At 40.6% G+C, this 22,128-nt stretch overlaps 2 protein-coding genes across 5 annotated transcripts in view; both read left to right on the top strand.

The window, feature by feature from the left end:
* Positions 1–13,266, top strand: part of ZFP91 (ZFP91 zinc finger protein, atypical E3 ubiquitin ligase) — a 47,057-nt gene extending 33,791 nt beyond the window's left edge. Inside the window, exons 3-12 of one of the 3 annotated variants that reach the window (XM_042906924.1) lie at positions 189–401; positions 631–667; positions 1,290–1,394; positions 1,919–2,053; positions 2,822–2,872; positions 3,296–3,374; positions 4,721–4,835; positions 7,893–7,992; positions 8,342–8,714; positions 10,842–13,266. In XM_042906924.1, the coding sequence (XP_042762858.1) occupies positions 189–401; positions 631–667; positions 1,290–1,394; positions 1,919–2,053; positions 2,822–2,872; positions 3,296–3,374; positions 4,721–4,835; positions 7,893–7,992; positions 8,342–8,714; positions 10,842–10,970 (1,337 nt within the window). In that variant the 3' untranslated portion in view covers positions 10,971–13,266. Of the gene's footprint in view, positions 1–188; positions 402–630; positions 668–1,289; positions 1,395–1,918; positions 2,054–2,821; positions 2,873–3,295; positions 3,375–4,720; positions 4,836–7,892; positions 7,993–8,341; positions 8,953–10,841 lie in introns of those variants that run through there. The other 2 variants (XM_042906922.1, XM_042906923.1) reach the window with 2 other exon arrangements.
* On the top strand, positions 10,770–15,825 carry CNTF (ciliary neurotrophic factor). Of its 2 annotated transcripts, none has more exons than XM_042906928.1 (3): positions 10,770–10,951; positions 13,887–14,054; positions 15,273–15,825. In XM_042906928.1, exons 2-3 carry the CDS (start codon positions 13,941–13,943, stop codon positions 15,759–15,761), a joined length of 603 nt encoding a protein of 200 aa, XP_042762862.1. In that variant the 5' UTR covers positions 10,770–10,951; positions 13,887–13,940; the 3' UTR covers positions 15,762–15,825. The 2 variants fall into 2 exon arrangements, with proteins under 2 accessions (XP_042762862.1, XP_042762863.1); XM_042906929.1 differs by having other exon boundaries at positions 13,892–14,054.
* Positions 15,826–22,128: the final 6,303 nt, after the last annotated feature.

Below are 22,128 nucleotides of genomic sequence, written 5' to 3' on the forward strand. Positions count from 1 at the left end.
TGACAATAAGGAGAAGTTTCATCTAATTTTCCTCTCGTGTTTCTCTTATTTCAGCAAAGATCTGAGGGGCTTTTCTCCTGAAAAAAAAAAAAAAAATTACTTTCTTTTTTATTAACTGTATTTACAATAGTAGATATACTGAGATGGTTATTAGTTAACCATAAGTAATGGTATATATTCTCATCTAGATCCTAAGGAAGAGAAAGAGGAAGAAGGAGATTCTGCTCTCCCTCAAGAAGTTTCCGTTGCTGCAACTAGGCCTAGCCGGGGCTGGCGCAGTAGTAGCAGGACATCAGTTTCTCGGCATCATGACACAGAGAACACCCGAAGCTCTAGGTCGAAGACTGGTTCATTGCAGCTCATCTGCAAGTCAGAACCAAATACAGATCAACTTGACTATGGTACAGTACAAGTAGAGTGTGCTGATCTAATAACCAGTTGCCTATTGATTTTAAATGTAATGTTGAACAACTGTCAAGGGTAGGTCTGATGATATAGGGCTCCTTTTAGACAATTTGCAGATACTCTCCTTTTGTATAGTTCTTCCAGGCAGTAATTTGGTTTGAGTCTCTTGGCTGCAGAGACAAAATATCAATATCCGTAAAGTTCTGTTTTGCTTGCTTTTTCCAGATGGTGCAGAAGAACACCAGTCTCCAGGTGGCATTAGGTAAGAAATTTCATATGTCGTATTTAAACCCTTGGGGACATATAGCACACACAGAAGTTGTTTTCTACTTGAAAGAATGTGGAACTGTTAAAAAAAAATTGACTTCAGTTTTGGTATTTAGATGCCACTTTGTTCTTAATTAAAGCTTTAACCATGTAATCTTTACTTATCCAGTTTGGAAAGCATGTCTTGAGTACCTTCTGTATTCTGGCTTATTTTATGCTAGCCACTAATGGGAAATGTAGATGTTTTGACTAACTAGGGTTTTTGAAATTTATATTCCATGATAAAGTCATGTGAATTATTTTTTTTTGGTTGATCTCCTTTGATAGAGCAGATCGTCAGATGACTACACACAGTATGATAAAGTCAGTTGTTCTTTAACTCTTAGTGCCGTTGAGCAGTCATCACTTTACCTTGATTTAATGAAGTAATGTATTTTTAGTTCTAATTATTATTGTGAGGATAAAGTAGCTAGATTGCATCCAGTTAGACCGTAAGGATGAAAATTCTAAATAACTTACTGTGACTTTCTGGTACCTCTAAATAAATTAGCAAATAAAATCCAGTCAGATATAATCCTTACAACTAGAATTTCTAATCTCTTTTTGCTTCTTTTTAGTAGTGATGAGGAAGAGGAGGAAGAAGAAGAAATGCTAATCAGTGAAGAGGAAATACCATTCAAAGACGACCCAAGAGACGAGACCTACAAACCCCACTTAGAAAGGCACGTCTCGGATTTTACTCCAGACATGTCAATGAAAAATAAGTTAGGAAAGCACTATTGTGTGCTTTTATTTTGCCTTGTTACTAAACTAATGGGTATGGACTTCATTTTAAATGAGCAATTATGTACTTTTGCAAATTGAACATGATCTTCGAACTCCTTCACACAGCCCTCTCTTCTATTTATATAGAACTTTATTTTGATCATATCCAAATTATTGGATGTCTGCATGTTTATCTTAACAAGATACCATAATTGTCTGAATACTTACAATTTTTTACTTTTGTATTTCTGTTTATAACTATAGTGAATTTTGATTCTAGGGTATTGTTAGTCTAAGCGACTTTAAGTATGTATCATTACCATGCATGTGAGGAACAATTGACTGCAAATCGTATTTCATGAGCTTAGGATCATAATTTATAGTAAATCAATGATAATCACAGATTTTACCCCGTTGTCACAGGTCCCCTTGAAAAGATCATTTGCTGGATACCAGTGTTGAAATGCATTTGTGTTTTCAGGGAAACCCCAAAACCACGGAGAAAATCTGGGAAGGTGAAAGAAGAAAAAGAGAAGAAAGAAATTAAAGTGGAAGTGGAGGTAGAGGTGAAAGAAGAAGAGAATGAAATTAGAGAGGATGAGGAACCTCCTAGGAAGTGAGTAGGCAATTACTACTAAAAATGGAAACCTAACAGATTTTGAAGCCACTAGTGGAAAAAAAGGGTGGGAGTGTGAGGAGGGTTATTGACAGGTACATATTGCTGCCTCAAGCAGCTGACAGTTTCATTCGAGAGACTCAAAAGCTTGAAAAGTTTAAATTTAATTCAAATCAATACTTAAAGAGATCTAAATGAGTGGGTAAGACGGGAGCTATTGGGAGGCAGGGTAAGAGCAAAAAAAGTATGGCAAATGTGGAGCCTCAAAAGAAGGGCAAACTAAGTAAGGCAAATGATTTAAGAATCTTGACTTCCTGTCCAGCCATCATTGCCTGTTGCAGAAATAAGATTTTGTTTTTTTAAGTGTTTAGGCTTTTGGTTCTGTATAAGGAGAGTAGAGTTTATATTCTCAGGGGTTTTAGCTAATGGACTCTTTCGATTCTACTTTTTAAATTGATTAAATTTAGGTGATAGACATTTTACTGAAACAACTCTTCAAGTAGTAACCTTGAGGTTTATCCAAATCTTCCATGGTAATGTATAGTTTTAGAAAAGTATGTATTTAACTTGTGCAGGTTTATTTAAGTGAAATTATTTTAGAATGACCTATTTGTTTGGCTTGTCAGATATGTCTTTGGTTCTGTCTATTATGGGGTACCCTTTGTTTCTGCCACCTTCTTTTTGGTCTTGAGTACATGTCTTCAGCCATCCTTCACTCCAAGCTTCAATCTGGAATATGTGGATAGTTACTCTGTTCTTTAATTACAGGAGAGGAAGAAGGCGAAAAGATGACAAAAGTCCACGATTACCCAAACGGAGGTAAGTAATTTATACCCTTACTGTGTTCCTTATTCCTGATGGTAAGCACTTTACTCACATAATTACTCACAATTACCTTGCAGGAATGGCTGTTTGAAAATTTCTCAAACGCAACTTTATTAATGTCCTTGATGCAAAGTTACTGTGTTTTTATTTCCATTGCAGGGTCTTAAAAAATCTTAATGCTTCTTTACCTTTTGGGGAGTTCTAATTTATTTTGTCCATTTTTTTTTAAACTCTTTATCAAACATTTGGCCGTTTCTGGTTGTTTCTAACATAAATTCTGTGCAAGCTGTATACTAGTAAAGAGATTTTAATTCTTTGTGCTGTAAAATTGCTGTCCCCTATAGTGCACTGAATTAAGTCACTGTGCAGAGTGCCTCTTTTCTGTTTGCTAACATATCTCCTACATACTGATCATAGGAAAAAGCCTCCAATCCAGTATGTCCGTTGTGAGATGGAAGGATGTGGAACCGTTCTTGCTCACCCTCGCTATTTGCAGGTCAGTAAGTTGTTACATAAGGCAGCCTTTCAGGTTAGGTTCCATTACTAGTTCTCATATTTCATGAGATATTATAATTTGTGAACTTGTGCAGGCTTTATCATTGACATACAATGTCAAGAAAAGTGTCTAGGGGCGCCTGGATGACTCAGTTGGTTAAACGTCTGGCTTTAGCTCAGGTCGTGATCTCCTGGTTCGTGGGCTCAGACCCCATCGAGCCCTCTGCTGTCAGCACAGAGTGCACTTCGGGTCCTCCCCCTCCCCCACTCATGCATGCTCTCGTTCTCTCAAAAATAAATAAACATTTAAAAAAAAAAATGTCTAAAAACATAGCACAAAAAAAGGATTTCCTTGAAATAGTCCGGTGTTTCCTATTATGGTGTAAATACTTCTGATAGGTGATTTTACCAACACACCAGAGACACAGATGAACAGACTTTATTTTAATGTGTATTTTTAAAAATAAAATTAGCAACTCAAATCAGTGATTTCTTAAAATAAAATCTATTAATTAAAATAAATTTTTAGGGTTGTTTTTTTTTTTTTTTTAGTAGAGTTTTAAAAATGAATTAAAGATTCAGCTTATATTTAGGTCTAGCAGAGGACATGAAAGTGAAATGTTTATTACTAAACCTTAAGAAATGCCTCTTTGGGGGCACCTGGGTAGTTCAGTCGGTTGAGTGTTCATCTCTTGATTTCGGCTCAGGTCATGATCTCACGGTTTGTGGGATCCAGTCCCATGTCGGGCTCTGCGCTGACAGTGCCAGCACGGAACCTGCTTGAGATTTCTCTCTCCTGCTCTCTCTGCCCCCTCCTGCTTGTGCATGTGTGCTCACACTCACTCTCACTCTGTCTCTCAAATAAATAAACATTGTAAAAAAAGGACAAATGGCCTGTTTGATTTTTAGTTTAGCAGCAAATATAATGCAAGAGAGACTAAGCCCTCACTTTCTGATTCTGGTTCTGTTATAGTAATGTTTGGTACTATTCTTTTGCTATAGGCCAGTTACTGCATTCAGCGTTATATAATACATGATCTCTATATTCTCATGATAATGCAATTGGTACTGTTAGGGCAGTAATTGTCTCCATTTTGCCAATGAGAACTGTAGCTTACAGTATTTAAGTACACTTCCTAAGGTCACACTGCTCATGAATGATGGACCCAGATTGGAATCCAGATCTGTTTCCATAGCCTATGTTCTTAACTATTTTATTACACTGCTCCCTACCCCCATCCATATGCAGAGTATTTGGTTTTTCTTTAGCACTTTTGACTTAGCAAAGGAACAAGCTTTCAAGAAGCCTTAATTTTTATCCCTCTTTCTATTCTCTTACTGTTTTAGCACCACATTAAGTATCAGCATTTGCTGAAGAAGAAATATGTATGTCCTCATCCCTCCTGTGGGCGACTCTTCAGGCTCCAGAAGCAACTTCTACGACATGCCAAACATCATACAGGTACTTTTTTAAATAAAATGTTTTATCAAGTGTTAAGTGCATTCTACTTTTAAGTATGTAGATTGGTAATGATACTTTTTTCTAATGTAAATCTTAAAAAGTCTACAGTCAAGTGCGAGAGAAAGGTATGAAAATAAAATGTAATAAAACATAAATTTTATAAGAGATGAACAAACTAGGGCTTTTTCGCTTTTATCCTTTGACTTTTTTAAGAACTTTTATGACCAGGACAGTTTTTTTATTGAGCACATATTCTATATCACCTGTGGACTAGAAACTTTACATATGTTATTATCATCATTCAACATCACCAAGTTTGCTTATATTATCCTTGTTTTACAGCTGAGAAACCAGAGGCTTTGCACATTAACTTGGCCTTGGTGACATCACTAGTTTTTAACAGAACCAAGATTTTCTAACTCCCTTTCTGGTAGATACTTTGTAGTAGCTCTTATGGACTAGAAATGAGTATGAAGAGAAAGCCTGGATGGTAAAGAGGCTTGCCTCTGGTTTATGCTAACTACTCACTAGCTCCTGGCAATTCTGGTGCTGTTGAAATTGTGAAGGCTAGCTATTACATTCCCATGAAATCTCCTGTAGGAGCTTTTCTTTTAAAAAGAGAAACCAAATGCCTTCGTAATACATAATATAGAATGGATTCAAATTCCACTCATTTTTAGCCACTGACAGTCTCAAAGCCATTCAGTTAATAGGAACAAATTAGGCTGGGTATTAGAGTTAATTGAGCAGGTGCCAGGCACTGGGTTATTACCTACTATCTTTTCAGTAGTTGTGGAGGGTACAACTAGGAATTCTAGTTGTCTCCTACAGTTATACAGTATACAGTATATACAGTATACTGTTATACTGATATATGTACCCTTTCCATCTTTTACTGTATGTGTGACTTAGACAAGTTGCTTAACTTCTCGCCTTTCCTCATCTGAAAAATAGTGATAATAATGTCACAGATATCATGGAATTATTATAAGGATGAAATAAGATCACATCCATAGTGCTGTTTACTGCACAGGGCCTGGCACACAGACTTCTCAGAGCCCCAGGGTTTGAGCTCAGGTCTGACTCACTGCAAAGTCTGCAGTCTTCCCATGATACCATGCTGCTTCAGGGAGAATGTTGTCTCCACTCTATTCCTTGCTAGCTGCCATATCTCTGCTCCTTCTCCCTGTTAATACGGTTTTATTCTCTACAAAAGTAGTTTCTGACAACCAGTTTAGGGTATTAGCTGTAAGTATCAAGTAACTACTATGACAAACCGACTCCTTTAGAAATTCACTCCATTCCAATTATTTGTATTTGGTTAATAAAATTTTATGATGTCATTGCAGTTTTTCTTTTTCCAAATTTGTATGTACAGACTCCCTTTGAAAATGTAATTTATTTGGGGCACCTGGATGGCTCAGTCGGTTAAGTGTTTGACTCTTGATTTCGGCTCAGGTCATGATCTTACGGTTTGTGGGATTGAGCTGTATGTGGGGCTTGTGCTGATGGTGTGGAGCCTGCTTGGAATTCTCTTAACCATCTCTCTCTGCCCCTCCCCCACTCGTACATTTTCTCAATCTCTCTCTCTCTCTCTCTCTCTCTCTCTCTCTCTCTCTCTCTCTCTCTCTCTTAAAATAAACATTGTTTAAAAATGTAATTTATTTAAGCAAGTGGATGCCCCACCCAGGTTTGCATGTTACAATGAAACTAGAAAGGTAGACAAGACCTGGGAGACAAACTGAAGAGTTGTCTCTGGGTTAAAAGTGCATTTTTAGACCTTGCCTATTCATCATGTAGAAAATAGCCCAACAGGAATCGATGTCACTTGAGCGAGTTACTTACAGAATCTCAGACCCGCTCAACTAGCATCTGCATTTACTAACATCCCTAGATGATTCCCAAATATATTCAAGCTTGAGAAAAACCTGGCTCTTCTCCCACACTTGGCTTTAGAACTGTTTGGGATGGGGCATAGAATTAAATTGGATATTGTTTGCCTTTTAACTTATCCTTGTGTTTTCACTGTGACTATGTGTAGCAATTTTAAGAGAAAGGCCCAGAAAACATAGTGGATTTATTCAAGAGATACAGAGCATCTCCTTGTCCACTTCTCTCCAAAACCAAGTGATAAAGAAATAATTAAGTGCAGTGCTCCTTTGACCCATGATTTTACACCATGTTACCAAATTCATCAAAAATCCTGTGAAATTTGGGGGGATTGTGAAATGACAGAGGCGGGGGTTGAATGGTGCAGAAGATGTGGGGTAGGAGAATAAGGTAAAGAATACAGGTACTGTTTGCACATATATGATGACAGCAACTTGAACCTTTTTGAGAGAAATTTAAATTGTTTATCTTGGGTAACATTTTTTAAACCTGAAACAGAAGACATGATTACCACTTTAATTGTGGATCACTTTTCTTCTAGGAGATGCCAAATTCTGTTGTTATTGTTGATTTTGGTGTTTGAGTGCCAAATTTTTCATATGTAAGCATTCAGCTTCCACAGTCTGGAAAAACTGTTTTAAAGAATAAAATCCAGGGAAAATGTAGTTGTTTACTTACTAAGCAATTTATCCAAGATCTGGATTATTGGTAAGATTGAGATTAGGGTTCCAATTCTCCTATTTCCATTAGGTTGTTTTTGTTTTGCTTTGTTTAGTTTTCTAAAACAAGTCCTGGGTGCCTGGGTGGCTCAGTCGGTTAAGCCTCTGACTTGCTCAGGTCATGATCTCATGGTCCGTGAGTTCAAGCCCCATGTCCAGCCTGCAGCCTGCTTTGGATTCTGTGTCTCCCTCTGTCTCTGCCCCTCCCATGCTCACAGTCTTGTCTGTCTGTCTCTCTCTCAGTCTCTCTCTCTTCCTCTCAAAAACAAACATGAAAAAAGAAAATGGTATATATCTTTTTAAAATTTTGTTTATCCAAAGTGTATTTTATACATTGAAAACAATATTGCTCTTACTAACTGATCATCTGCTTGCTTACTGTAAACTGGGAAAAAATACTTAAGAGGGATTCGAAGTGGAACACTAACCACATTATTTTTCTTCTTAGATCAAAGGGATTATATCTGTGAATATTGTGCCAGGGCCTTCAAGAGCTCTCACAATCTGGCAGTGCACCGGATGATTCACACTGGCGAGAAGCCGTTACAGTGAGTGTTTATTTACTGGTGAACATCTGGGGGAGAAGCGCATACATGCCCTGCTCGCGGGTTAGCCCCTGTACAGACATTTCAGTTGCCACTGCTGTTTACTTTTACCAAATCAGAGGATTGATTGGGGATGCAAGTTACTTAGTGAACTTTTCCTTGTTTCCTCTGGTTTTTAAACAAAAGAAAAAAACAGATTAGTTTTCCATCTAGTTAACTTTTCCTAATTTTTCACAAGTATATGTTAGTGTCTATTGCTTGTATATTGACCTCTAAGTTCTTGCCCTGACCCTGAGTAAGAGCCCTTTTCATTTCTCTGTTTGATCAGCCATTTCCTCTTCCGCTCTCTTAGATGCGAGATCTGTGGATTTACTTGTCGGCAAAAGGCATCCCTTAATTGGCACATGAAGAAGCATGATGCAGATTCCTTCTACCAGTTCTCTTGCAATATCTGTGGCAAAAAATTTGAGAAGAAGGACAGCGTAGTGGCACACAAAGCAAAAAGCCACCCCGAGGTGCTGATTGCCGAAGCTCTGGCTGCCAATGCAGGCGCCCTCATCACCAGCACAGATATCTTGGGCACTAACCCAGAGTCCCTGACACAACCTGCAGATGGGCAGGGTCTTCCTCTTCTTCCTGAGCCATTGGGAAACTCCACCTCTGGAGAGTGCCTCCTGCTAGAAGCCGAAGGGATGTCAAAGTCATACTGTAGTGGGACAGAGCGGGTGAGCCTGATGGCTGATGGGAAGATCTTTGTGGGAAGTGGCAGCAGTGGGGGCACTGAAGGGCTGGTCATGAACTCGGATATACTCGGTGCTACCACAGAGGTTCTGATTGAAGATTCAGACTCTACTGGACCTTAGTGGAAGGGAAGACTTTGGGCACTGGGACAGCTCAGACTTTGTATTTAAAAGATAAAAAGGACAAAAAAAAATTTAAAGCATTTAAAATCTAGTAAAATAACTGAAGGGCCTGCTCTTTCCATTGTGGATCACAGCACACACATCTACACCCACCTTCTTCTCCCTCTATTGTCCCCTTTATAAAATTGATGTTGCCTTTACCAAAAAGGTAGGCAAAAAAGAAGAAGCTCTTAAAGTGAGGGTTATCCTCCTACTCCGTTCCAGCCAGGCAGACTTCGTGCTCACCGGCAGATCCCTTCTTAAACCTGTAACTCTGATGTGCTCTGGATCAGCTTTTAACTCTTGATAGTATATTACTGTCCTCTAAGCCCCTTCTCCTTCACTGCTGCCCTATGGTTCTGGCTTCTACCCACTGCGGCACACTTACCCCCAAAGCATCATACAGTTCTAATCTCTGGAGGCTGGCAGCTTGACTTGGCACTTTAGGCCCCCTGGCAGGGTGAGCTGTTAAAACAGCCCACCTCTCTCACTCACCCCCTTCTCCTCCATTCCCTGCTGGGTTTAGGAAAGGAAGGATTCATGGGGACCACCTCCCTCCTCTGTGACCCCAGCACTTCAGTCCCCTCCCAACACCTCCATCTGGTTCTCAGTGGTGCTCACTAGCTTGGAAGCAGGCTCCCAACAGGGAGGGGGGCTGCCCTCTACATGGTTTCTCTGACCATAAGACAGGGCTCTGTATCAGTGAGAAAAGTCCCAGACTAATGGCAGAAATTTGCACTTTGAACATGTGTGTTTTTGTGTTGTGGAACCTGAGATTCCTTATTTATTAATGGAAAGTCTGATTTTCTTCTTTTTTTTTTTTTTTTTTTTTTTTTTGGATCTTTGTTGCTATATTTTGTGGGGCTGGGAGAGATTAGATTGTTCTGACATGGGGTCCTTTCCATAAGAAGTACTTTTGAAGGCAAGATATAGGGTTGAAGAAGCACAGCCAGCCTCTAAATCATAGCTCTCCAGTGGCCTTTAAAGAAAGCTGGTCCTCAGCACTAACAAAATCACTACAGTAGCATACAGTAGCCTAATGCTTTTTCAGAAGCCTATTTAGGGAAGGTTGTTAGGTTTTCAGTATTTAGTGCTCTTTGAGTTTTTAGAGCATTGAAATTTAGGAATTTTGAGAGGATGAGAAGGATTGTTCAGGGTCTGAATTACAGATACAAGATTTTCTCTTATGCATTTATTTTCTTTTTTTGTCCCCTTCATTTCTTCCTGCACACCTTCCTGTTGGCCCAACTGTGGCCCCTTGCTTTGTTTTGGTTTTTGCTTTATCATTGGTTCATTCCAGCTCCCAATTAGTGAAGGACACTGCCATCAGTGAAGAGGTCTATGACTCGTACAGTTTTAAGTCAAGGAAAATTGCTCTGTTTTGTTTTCCTTCTAAGAACACTTCAGAAGAGGAAAGACTTCCATAGATGAAGTTAATAATTTGTATAATAATCACCTTGGCTTTCACCTAAAATTCTGAGAATTACCACTTCCATTGAGATACAATGGGGTAGACTGCTTATTACTGTCCATGGGAGAGGCAGGTGGTGTTTTTTTTTTTTTACAAGTTTATAACTCCCAGAAGACTAAAAACCTATTAGGGGATTTTTAGAGAATTAGAAGGGCAGTTTCTATCCTTCTGTGTACCTCACAAGCCAGAGTTAAAGGCTTGTCCTATTCATTGTTTGTCAGAAATGTGTGATGGCTATTGGAAAGGATGAAGTTTTGCTGGGAGCAAAATAAGGAATGGCTTGTTTTTCACAAACACTAAAACGACAAAGTTTATTAATTTTCTCTTTGATTTATTTTTTTCCAAAAAGAGGGGTAACAAAATGTCATCTCTGAAAGAGGCTTACTTTACACCCACTAGTGTCAGTGGTTGGGATGCCAGGGATAGGGAGTCAGACACCTACAGTGAACAGACTTAAATGCACCATTGTTTCTTTTCAGAGTGTTGCAGATTTGCCGTCCCTCCAGTGTGGGGGTAGAAAATGGAATAAGGATAGAAGGGATGTAGAATATGCTTTCCTGCCCACAGTAAGGATTTGGAATGGACTCTGGTATGTTGAGTACATTTGAAAATATTATCAGATTGATTGGGTGCGTTTACAACAAAGTCGTTCCACTTCCCTTATAAGTCCTTTTTATACTGTTTTACTGGCTCGCATCTGGACTCCACGCTTAACTTCTGTCGTCGTCACATTTATCTTCTTTGTCCCTGTAAGTTGTGCTTGCAGTGGTTAGTCATCAGATATTTTAACCACCTACACAAAAGCAAACTGCATAAAAAACTTGATGAGAGAAAGGGAAAATATGTTTTTCCCTATATCACACTCCTCCCCATCAAAAGCAACAAGTTCTAATAATTAGGAACTTTCTGTTTCTCCTTTTGTTTCTTGACCTCTTTATAGGTACCATTTGCCAACAGTTTGCTTCAATAAGTTATTATCAGTATGCAATCAATTTTAAAATATTCTCCAGGGACTTTATCTTTTTTCCTTTTGAGAAAGGGATACTAGCACAATAAAAAGTGGTGCAAGTAAGCTGGCTTCTACTAGGCCCTCTTCCCTTTCCCTGTCTGCTTCTCACGCTGTTTACTTCTATGTCCTTCCAAGGAGCTCTCCTAACCTTAAAATTCCACGTTGCCTACTCATAGTCAAATTGTGTTACCTTGTTAATAACTCTTCCCATTGCATATTCTCCATCTTGAATTGGCGATTCTAAATTCTGAAAATGTAACTCAGATACAAGTATTCTTTCTGGGAGATGCGCTTCCCCCTAATCTCTGGTTGCCTGTGGTTATTCTGCATAATTGAGACTTACTGTGCTTCAGAGAGTTTGGATACACACTGGCCAGGATTACTGGGAGTTAAAAAAAAGAGAAATCAGGTATGGAAAAGCATCTACATAGAGCACTTGAACCTCCTTTGTACCTGTTGGAAAAAAATCTAAAAAGTGTACTAAAGCCAGCTAAGGTTATCACGGTCTGGTTGTTTGAAGTACCATTTTTCCCTCCTTCTTTTTCCCACTTTCCAATGTACTCAAGAAATTTGAAAAATTGTAATGGATCAATTTAAAATATTTTATTTCCTGAAAGCCTTTTTTGCCTGTTGTAATGTGCAGGACCCTTCTCCTTTGATGGGAGAGACAGGTAGTTACCTGAATCTAGGTTGAAAAGGTTATGTAAAAAGAAATTATAATAAAAGGGATACTCTGCTTTTCAAATCCTTGTTTTCTCTTAATCTAGTTAAGACATATCCAAAATAAATATGTAAAGAAGAACAATAAAAGTTGTCTTCTTGGAAGCAACTTGTCTTCCTTGATTGTAATGATTACAGTTATCCAAAGGATGAAGACCATTGATGCCGTTCAGTGAGAAACAAGTGCCCTCAGAGCAGGTTTTATGTGGCAGATGCTGTTTGCTCTCATTGAGAATCAGACAGTTAGCATCTGACTCATTTTAGTTCTTGATTTCTAATGCTGAGTTGCCATAAGATTCTGTGATCATCTGGCAAACTTGGAAATCCCTCCCATGTTTTGGCAGACTTGTAGAAAAGATGGCCTTATTAGTCTAGTAGAGCGTTAAGGATGCTGTGAAGTTTATGTTAGTCTGATAAGTGACAAAACCTTGGTGGCATTTAATATCGGTGCTTTTTCAGAAAACTCCGTGTCCACGCAAGTACTAACTTAAAAAAAAGAACTAGAATCCTCCTACATTCTTAAAAGGCCTACTATTACAGCACCCACTTCTCACTTTTCTCCCTTCTTACTCTCGCTTATTGTTTACTTATGGAAGTTTGCACCTGAGGTGTGGGTTTCAGTGTAGAGGCAACGTCTATGCTATGAAACAGTGGGAGCTAATTGATTGATTCAGGGATGACACTTGCAGCTCTTGGGTCAGTAAGTATCATCCTCTAACCTACGGAGTTAAATGCAATAGAAGAACAACTCTGCACATGCTGTTAAACTCTTTTGCCCTCATTTCAAAGCCCAGCTCATTCTCTTATCTTGTTGAGAAGCAGTGTGGTGTGACTGGGCTAAGGAAGAAAAAGAAAAGCATGTTGTCACTTGAGACTGCCTTAGAAATGTTACCCGGTCAGGGTTGGGTGTTTCCTGTCCTTTGGAAGAAAACAGGCCTAAACAGTACCTTCCTCATCCTGTAGCTATGAGGAAGGCACCATGATCGAGGTTAGAGATGCTTACTTTGCTGATTTTTTAGTGTAAATTAAACTAACTTTAGATACGTAATGAAGTGATACAAATGAAAAGATGCTGTATTTTTAAGGGACCTGTTTCACATAAACTTTATTTCTTAACAAATGTGAAAAACCTAAAGAATGAAATTGGGAAGTCAATGAGAGAAACAGCTGTAAAATCAGAGACCTATATTGAAATTTTGTGCCTGCTTTCTGGGTTTTGTGTACATTATTTACTTTCTTTAAGCCTCAATTTCGTATGTAAAATGGGGAAATTAATATCTCATAGAATTATTCTATAGGTCGAATAAAGGCTTTAAAGCCTTTAGCACAGTGTCTGGTCCAGAGTAGCTGCTTAATCAGTGGTGGTTGTATTTATAGTAATAACTTAATATTCTTGAACACTTTACCAGGCCAAAAAAAGGAAAGAAAGAGGAGGACATGGGGAATACAAAGGAGGGTAATAATAAAATTAAATGATTATATGTATATAATACAGATCACATTAGGCAGGGGTGTCATGAGGATTAGTGTGATAGTGACCTTGTTGCTAAGTGCAAAAGCAAAACAATGACATAAAAACAAGTAGGCTAGGCACTGAGTGGAGGAGAGAGATGGAGGCAGACACTGCAGGAAAAAAAGCTGATTAAAAAGGGGCCTTTGATTCCACAGGCACAAAAATCCACAGCCAGGAATTTGCTGCCACCTCTGAGTCAGGGTGGGGGTGGGGTGCACAATCCCATTAGTACAGAATGCCCAGTGGATTTAGTCTGAGAGTCACATTTCTTATTTGGACCAGTGTAGACAGAAGCAAACCCAGCTCACTTGTTTCCTGGGACATTTGAGTTAGGGGATGGCTTTCGCAGAGCACTCATCGCTGACCCCTCACCGCCGGGACCTCTGTAGCCGCTCTATCTGGCTAGCAAGGAAGATTCGTTCAGATCTGACTGCTCTTATGGAATCTTATGTAAGTTGCCTATTTTGCTGTTGTCTGTTTTCACTTCATCTCCTCTGATGAAGCCCGTTACCACCATGTCTGTCCCAGCCCCCATTGCCAATCGTGAAGGCCCTCCTCATATAGTCATTCATAGATTGGGCCCGTCATTTGACATGGTTCTTCATGGTTCCTTCCCTTAAGGAAACTCCTGTGACCTTATTTTCTTCTCTAGGCTATTTAGGAGACATGCTCTTTGAATAAGAAAATATACATGGGGTTCTGGGTAGGATTGGCTATATGTCTTGGAGGCTGTTCCTAATTTGATCGCCTACAGTCTGAATTCTACCAGAATAGATTAGCCGTGGGCCCTCTAAGTGTGGGTTCTTCGTATACATTGTTCTGAATTTTTGCACTGTGTAAAGAGTGAGGTGTATAGGATTGAGAGAAGAGCAGCACAGATCCAAAGAATTTCTCCTAGCCACCCACTTTTTCATAATTTATACCAAGTCTCCCTGTGTCTAAATAGAATAGTCACCTACACTGTCAAAAGGATCCCCTAGAAAATTCACTGGGAGTTCCAGACCGGTTTTCTGATAGAAGGAGATCCCCATCGGTGTCCATCTAAGGCCTATAGGAACACTGAAGGCCCTGTGAGAGTTCTGAATATAGATTCGTACAGCCTCACCAGTTAGAAATCAGACTCTTTGAGATACCAAAGAGTCTGATTTTTTTTTTTTTTTTAAACGAATTCCCACTGAATTCTCTTAAAGGATTGTCCTCACCATTGAGAGTGGACAACAGAAGAGACAGGGGGTTAGAAGAATTCTGCAGTGGGTTAATTCTAGGGCTTCATAGATGTACCCAGTGTTTTTAAGTATGTTTAAGTTACTCAAATCTGCAATATGATTTAAAATACTCCAGTTTCCAGGAGGCAGTTTGAAGTGGGAAGGAAGCATTCTAGACCAGTGGTTTTCAACCTTTAGAACCCAATGAAAACTGCAGATTCTCCCACAAAAACTGAACAGGTAGTCAAAACAGTATGTATAATTTCAGAGACAATAAGGTCTTCCTAAAGTCCCATCATTGGATCTCAAATAAAGAGTTCCTTTTGTAGATTTGTTATTTTCTTTACAATCTGGATCCTTTTTGACCAGGAAGATGAAAAAGATTTTACATGAGATTTAGGGATGAAATAAAAATGTTGGGATAATTACAGAAGATACGATGTTTTTATGTATCCTTGGCCAGATGAAGCATCAGGGCCTGAACGAGAACATAAACCTGGACTCTGTGGATGGTGTGCCAGTGGCAAGCACTGATCGATGGAGTGAGCTGACTGAGGCAGAACGACTCCAAGACAACCTCCAAGCTTATCGAGCCTTCCATGTTATGTTGGCCAGGCTTTTAGAAGACCAACAGGTACATTTTACTCCAGCTGAAGGGGACTTCCATCAAGCAATACATACCCTTCTACTCCAAGTTGCTGCCTTTGCTTACCAACTGGAGGAATTAATGATGCTCCTGGAACACAAGATCCCCCCCAATGAGGCCGATGGGATGCCTACCGTTGTTGGAGATGGTGGTCTCTTTGAGAAGAAGCTGTGGGGCCTGAAGGTGTTGCGAGAGCTTTCACAGTGGACAGTTAGATCCATTCGTGACCTTCGAGTCATTTCTTCTCATCAGACTGGGATTCCGGCACACGGGAGCCATTATATTACTAATGACAAGAAAATATAGCAGTTTTCCCTCTTCTCTCCCCCTTCCTTTTCTAGTGGAATATACACAGTTCCCTGAGGCCTCACTTTCCCATTCTTAAGTTTTGAAAGTTTTCTAACCTTTTAAGACCACAGGCATTTTCATCAAGTATGGTTGTAGACATGGACAAATGGGCATAAGGTTTATTGTGGAGAGAGAGAGAGAGAGAGAGAGTGTGTGTGTGTGTGTGTGTGTGTGTGTGTGTTTTGGACCATAAGGGAGTGGGGACAAGGGCAACATCCTTCCACTTTAGTGCTCTAACCTTTTCTACCCACTAAGTTAACCTTACAAGTATTTAACAGTCTCACAGGATAAATGTATGTTTAACTTTAGTCCTAGATGACTTTTCTGAGAAGACTGGAACAGTGAATGAAAAATCATGGACTCTACTAGCCAATTCAAACTCACAGATAATAAAAATAGTAACTAACGTTTATGGAGTATGTACTGTATTGTAGCAGTACGCCAGGGGCTCTGTGTGTAATATCCACAACTCTTTTGAGGGAGGTAGTGTTCTCCCCTCTTGGCAGATGAGAAAACAGGGTCACAGAAATTACAACTTGTTCAAGGTTACCCACCTAGCAAATGGCACGCTTCAGTTTGAACTCAGATCTTTCTCACTCTAAAGCCTATGTGCCCTTCACTTTAGAGGCCTAATTATGAACTTCTTTCACTGCACCTCTGTGTCACAGAGGGTTGGAAAATTGACCCATGTAGTCTATCCCTAGCACTGGAAAAACAATCCCCATTATGTGTCCTGATATGTTACTAGAACAAAATTTGCATGAAGGGCAGTATTTGTTGCCCATGCCTAGCTAAGAAGAGAGCACTGGAGATGTTAAGATTCGGTTTGGGGAAAAGATTAGGCCCACCAGACTTGTGAAATTCGGAAGCTCCAGGCTGCTTTAGAGTGCCCACAAATGTTTTTGAGTTTTGGATTGGGCACAACTCGTACTAGGTTACCTCACATTTATTGTAATCAGCAATGTGGCGACATAGGCACTGTAAGCCAAGCATTCATGCACAGTGGTTGGAATACTACTCAGGTTAAAATGTCACAAAACTCCTTTTACCACACATTCTCTGGACTTAGTCATGAGGAGAGGGTGAGGCCCACTCTGTTCCAAGTGGGAATGCCAGCGATACTGAAGCAATATACAGCAAAGCCTCCATGCTTCACAAGAAAGGGGCAGGGCATTGTGTTCAATGTTCTTGAGAGAAACACTATATGAAAGACCCCAACTAGTAAATGTGGGCATTAATGGAAAAGGTCATTTGCGGTCAGGCATACGAACCAGTGCTGCAGTGTAAACCCAGAAGTTCTCAGGTGTGACGTTATTTTATGCTACCAGTTAAAGTCACCATCGTGGATGGGGGACCCAAATCAGTTTAGTTTACTTGCTGTGCTCTTAAGTGAACCATGAGTCAGAGAGGGCTAACCACATAGGTTGCATGAGATTGGGATGGGGTGACTTAGCTTTCATCTTTTTCCCACAAGGGTTTGTGTCCACAACTCCACGAGGTCAGTGTTATGAGGACTCTGGGAGAGGCACTGTGGCAATACAGGGCAAGGAAGGCCCTGCTCTGCAATATACATCTGTGGAAATGGCCTTGTATGTGTAGAAGACATCAGTTCTGGTTGGAATTGTGAGGCACGAGGTTAGGGTTAGGGAGTTCTAGGGAGGAGCTCAACGAGGGCCAGAAATCATTTTCTGGAGGAGGGAGGAGTTCGGTTGTATCTCAGAGGGTGGCTGGGTACCAAATAAAGAGAAATCATGAGAAGAGGAAGAGTTGGCTGGTTAGAAGAAAGTGAGGCAGTAATAAACATTTGGGTCCGGCTGCCACTCGAGGTTAATGTTTGCTTTTATTTCATTTGTAATTTTGGTGTATAGGTAGATATTGTCTCAGTAAAAGCAGAGAGGCTTACTTCATTTAAGCTTTCTCTGATTTAAACTTTTTCTTTTGCTTAAGAGCAGTATTTCTAATGGATAAAGTACCTGTTTATTAATGTGAAGCTCGTAGATTTACCTATGAAGTATTTTAGGCTCTTTCTGTTTAATGGATAAAGATGGGAATACAGTTTCTTACTGGGGAGTAACTGAACACAAACCTGAATCTGAAAGAAGTGGCTCCCAAGGGTTTTGTTTTTATATTCAGCAGATGAGGCAGAGCAGACGTTGGCAGAAGTTTTGGAAATCAAGGGAGCATGACTTAAGCTTTGTTGAGTTACATGTGTAGAAATGTTTATCTGTAAGAGGCACATTCGAAGTGGCAGAGGGTCCAGAAAAGGTACAAGTACTAACTACTGAATGGGAGAAAAATAGGAAGCTGTGTGAGTCTTGATTAGTAAGCAACCAAGTCCCCCTGAGTGTACGCCCAGCGTTGTGGTAAGAGTTCTGTATCAGTTTCTTCAAAAAAAACTTGCAGCATGCCTCAAAAGAATTATGGGGAGGGGCGCCTGGGTGGCTCAGTTGGTTGAGCGATCGACTTCGGCTCAGGTCATGATCTCACAGTTTGTGAGTTCGAGTCCTGCGTCAGGCTCTGTGCTGACAGCTCGGAGCCTGGAGCCGGCTTCGGATTCTCTGTCTCCCCTCTCTCTGCCCCTTCCCTGCTCATGCTCTCGCTCTCTCTCTCTCTCTCTCTCTCAATAATAAATAAATGTTAAAAAAAAAAATTTTGTTTTTTAAAAAGAAAGAAGTATGGGGAAAATCCCTAGAAAAATGTAGATAGAATAAGGGAGAAATGAGCACTCAGCTCTAATAACAAAGTCGCAAAAGTGTGTGGCTCTGAACGTGTCAACTGTGCATCTTGCTTCTCTGAAATGGACGCGACATTGAAGAAGGGACTGACAACAGGCCCGTGTTCTAGGGGTGTGTCTCAAAATACAGATAGGAATGATGGCAACACTGTGGAAGTATGGTTTTTTTAAGAGTCCAGAACCCAAAAGAGATTTTTGGCCTTTAGGTTTTAGTTCCCTTGTTTCTTAGATCTATATATGGATAGGATCTCTGGGGAATCATATTTTTATAGACATATAAACTATCTATAGTTACATAATATGCAACTATAAGATTTATATAAAATGTATAATGTAATTATATATATATATATGTAAAGGCATTTATGTGTGTGTGTGTATATATATATGTGTGTGTGTGTGTGTGTGTATATATATATATATTTTTTTTTTTTTTTTTTTTTTTTTTTTTTAAAGCATGAGTTTAGTTCCTAACCCCTAACTCATATTTTGTAAAGAGGAGTCCTTCTATCCCACAGCCTCTAGAAAAGTCCTTTGTTAGGAGAGAGATTCTGTTTTTCTGAATCGGTAAGGAATTACATGTATGAGAACTGGTAAACTTTGCCTTGGTTTAAGAAGGTGATTTGGAAAACACTTGCAAATTGGCACAAACTCACAGGCCAACCATCAAATAAAATTAGCTTTGAAATGATCAGGTTTGAGGGAAGTGAAGGTTTTAATAAAGTCATCGCCTTGGTATTGCTGTTATTTCAGGCTCATGTGGATTAAAGCCCAATGGATGACTCATTCTTGTGACCACTGGTCAAACAGGCAGAGGACAAGTAAATATTTCAGGGAGACCTACATAGTTCCAAAGTGGTTTAGAATGACTATGAATCCTCAGCTCTTCATAAAGTGGCTGAACACCTACTCTCTTAATACTAAGGAGTAACACAGAAATGCAGGAAGCAAAGGGGCTTCCACCAGGGCGATAAAGTGATTGGTGAAGAGGAAAAATAAGTCCAATTTGGGTATCAACTTCAGTCGATTTATGGTATGTGCGCGAGTGTTAGTTACTAGGCAGTGTTTAGGCCAGGGCATTGAAGAAGAATGGTGTGGCCTCCTGCCTCAGCCCACCCAAGAACAAACCTCCCGGATGTCGGGGACACTGAAAAAGTGAAAGTGGTAAAAATGTCCTCTTTCCACTCAGAAGCTTCTGTAGAGCCCTGAAGTCTACAGAAAAACACAGTAAAAAATACAATTCGATCTTTTGATGAAATGTGCGGGGTGTGTGGTAACATCCATGTGCATGTGATTCTCCTGTTACTTGGATCCATCTATTTTTGGCAGATAGAAAGTAAAAGATGCAAGAGCGGCTAACAATAAAGATCTCGCCTCAGCAGGACCACGAGTTGCTTCTTTTATTTCTGTATCTTTGGATGAGCAAGAGGAATTTCAAGTGGTTTCAACACTGGATGAAATTTAATCCTCCCAGCAAGGGCCAGGCTCCGTCGAGCGTGCCGGGTAAATCTCCGTGATGCCAGGCCACCGGGAAAAACTCCCGAGGCCAGTCAGCCTAGAAAAGGCAGATTGCCCCACACCTATCAGCTAGCCTGCAGACGGGGAAGATTTCCTTTCGAATGGTTTAATTTCAACTCTGAACCCCAGTCAAAACCTTTGAAGGACAGAGAAGAACCCTGATTGGCCTGTTTCTAGTCCAGTTTGAAGGTAGACACTTAAGCTGGGAAAAAATCGCATAGGGGAGAATATGAGACTTAACTAAGAGATGCTGCATTTTTATCTACATGTTCAAGGCAGTGTGAATACTGCCTCATTTACTCGTGCCAGGCAGTTAATCCTCTGAGATATCATCTCACAAATGAAGGAAATGAGAATGAGCATTAACCTGCCCAGGTCCCTCCCCTAGTACCTGACCGGTGTGGAGTTTTAGTTCTGGCTCCAAGACTCACTCCCCTATCACTGCCGTGGCCACCTAACAATCGAGGCCATTTTATGTTGAAATCCTCCTCCATATCTGGATTTCAGATAAAGCCAGCACAAACCTGTGCCAAACCCTGGTAAGTTTCCAAACTTTGAGACAAGTCACTTTTTCTGAGTTTTCTCATTTAAGAAACGGAAGTGGCCACTAACTTCACAGCTTGGTAAATGGTTTAGACAAATGAGTGTCTGAAAGTACTTGTGAATGACATACACACATCAAGTATATTTCATGTCTCCCATAGCTTGGATTCGTGTGAGACCTTCAGCTGAGGAGAGAGGTCTGTTAAGCATCTCGGAGAAACACCAGTTGCTCCCCAGGATCCCATCTGGTCACAGCCTACATGTCCCCCTGTTGTGCCTGTGAGCCTTCGGCCAGTAGAGGCTGACCCGGCAGCCAGGAATCCCAAACCTACCTCCCTGAGAGCCCAGACTGGCTGTTCTCCACACCCAGAAGGTGGCTTTCAGAGGAGACAGGGTCAGGCAAGCTCCAGAGCAGCCAGGCAGACACTGCCAAGGATGCATTAAAGCATGCATTTAGACAGAGTCGCCTGCTACATGCCAGCACCTCCTCTTAACACGGAAAGGAACTCAAAACTTCTCCACCGGACAGCACCACAGGGCCAGAGGTTCAGTAACGCGCCCCGGTGTCGCAGGCGGAAAGCGGAAGAATTAGAGCTACGGCCGAGTGGAGGATTTCCCACCGCCCCGTCATGCTTCTGCACCAGACCAACCTCATCTTGGGAGGCATCTGGTGCCTCTCCGTCCTTCTCTTGCATCCAGCACTCTGGCAACCCTTCCTCTCACAAGCCTTCGGAAACTCTGGGAACAGCAACTCCTAGCCCGGACTTCTCTTGTGACCCTATATGCCATCCCTCCCCTGACAAGGAAAGTGGGACCCGTTCTGAGGTAGTGGTTAAGTATGTTATTCCTTCCAGGATGAGCATCGTCTGAACAAGGGACCCAGGGAGGCTTTTTCAAAATAAATTCCCAGGGCACCTGGGTGGCTCCATCAGTTAAGCATCGGACTCTTGGTTTCGTCTCATGTTGTGATCTCACGGTTTGTGAGTCTGAGCCCCGCATCAGGCTCTATGCTGACAGCTCGGAGTCTGGAGCCTGCGTCGGATTCTGTGTCCCTCTCTCCCGGCCCCTCCCCTGCTTGCTCTCTTTCTCTCTCTCAAAATAAATAAAAATAAACTTTTTTTAAGAGTGTTTTTTAAATAAATACATTTCTGAGGCAGATGTCTTTAGGTCAGACCAACCTGATGCCACACCACTAGGTAAAAGGTTTAAGATGACTTCCTCTTCTCTTGCTTAATTATCCCTGGCTCCTTATCCCCAAAGCTTGGGGTGGGGAGAGAGTTGGAAGTTACACAGACAACTCAGTAGGTCGCTAAAAAAATTACCAACCTGGTTCTAAGCTCCAAAGCTCAGTCTTCTAGCAGTTTCCTGTCCCACTCCCACGAAATGCCTATTGATGCCTACTTTGGACCAGTAATAAGGATACAGAAAGAAATGTTAGTGGTGGTAGCAGACATGTATTCAGTATTTATTTACTCTGTGCCAGTCATCATTCTAACTGCTTTACGTGCAGTAACTCATTTATCCCTCACA

The sequence above is a fragment of the Panthera leo genome, chromosome D1 (assembly GCF_018350215.1).
Source record: "Panthera leo isolate Ple1 chromosome D1, P.leo_Ple1_pat1.1, whole genome shotgun sequence".
Taxonomy (NCBI): Eukaryota; Metazoa; Chordata; class Mammalia; order Carnivora; family Felidae; genus Panthera; species Panthera leo.

Bases quoted from the DNA above. Each gene is read 5' to 3' on its own strand.
- CNTF (XM_042906928.1), top strand. From the start codon at position 13,941: ATGGCTTTCGCAGAGCACTCATCGCTGACCCCTCACCGCCGGGACCTC. The intron at 14,055-15,272 runs GTAAGTTGCCTA...ATCCTTGGCCAG, and splicing joins CTGCTCTTATGGAATCTTAT to ATGAAGCATCAGGGCCTGAA.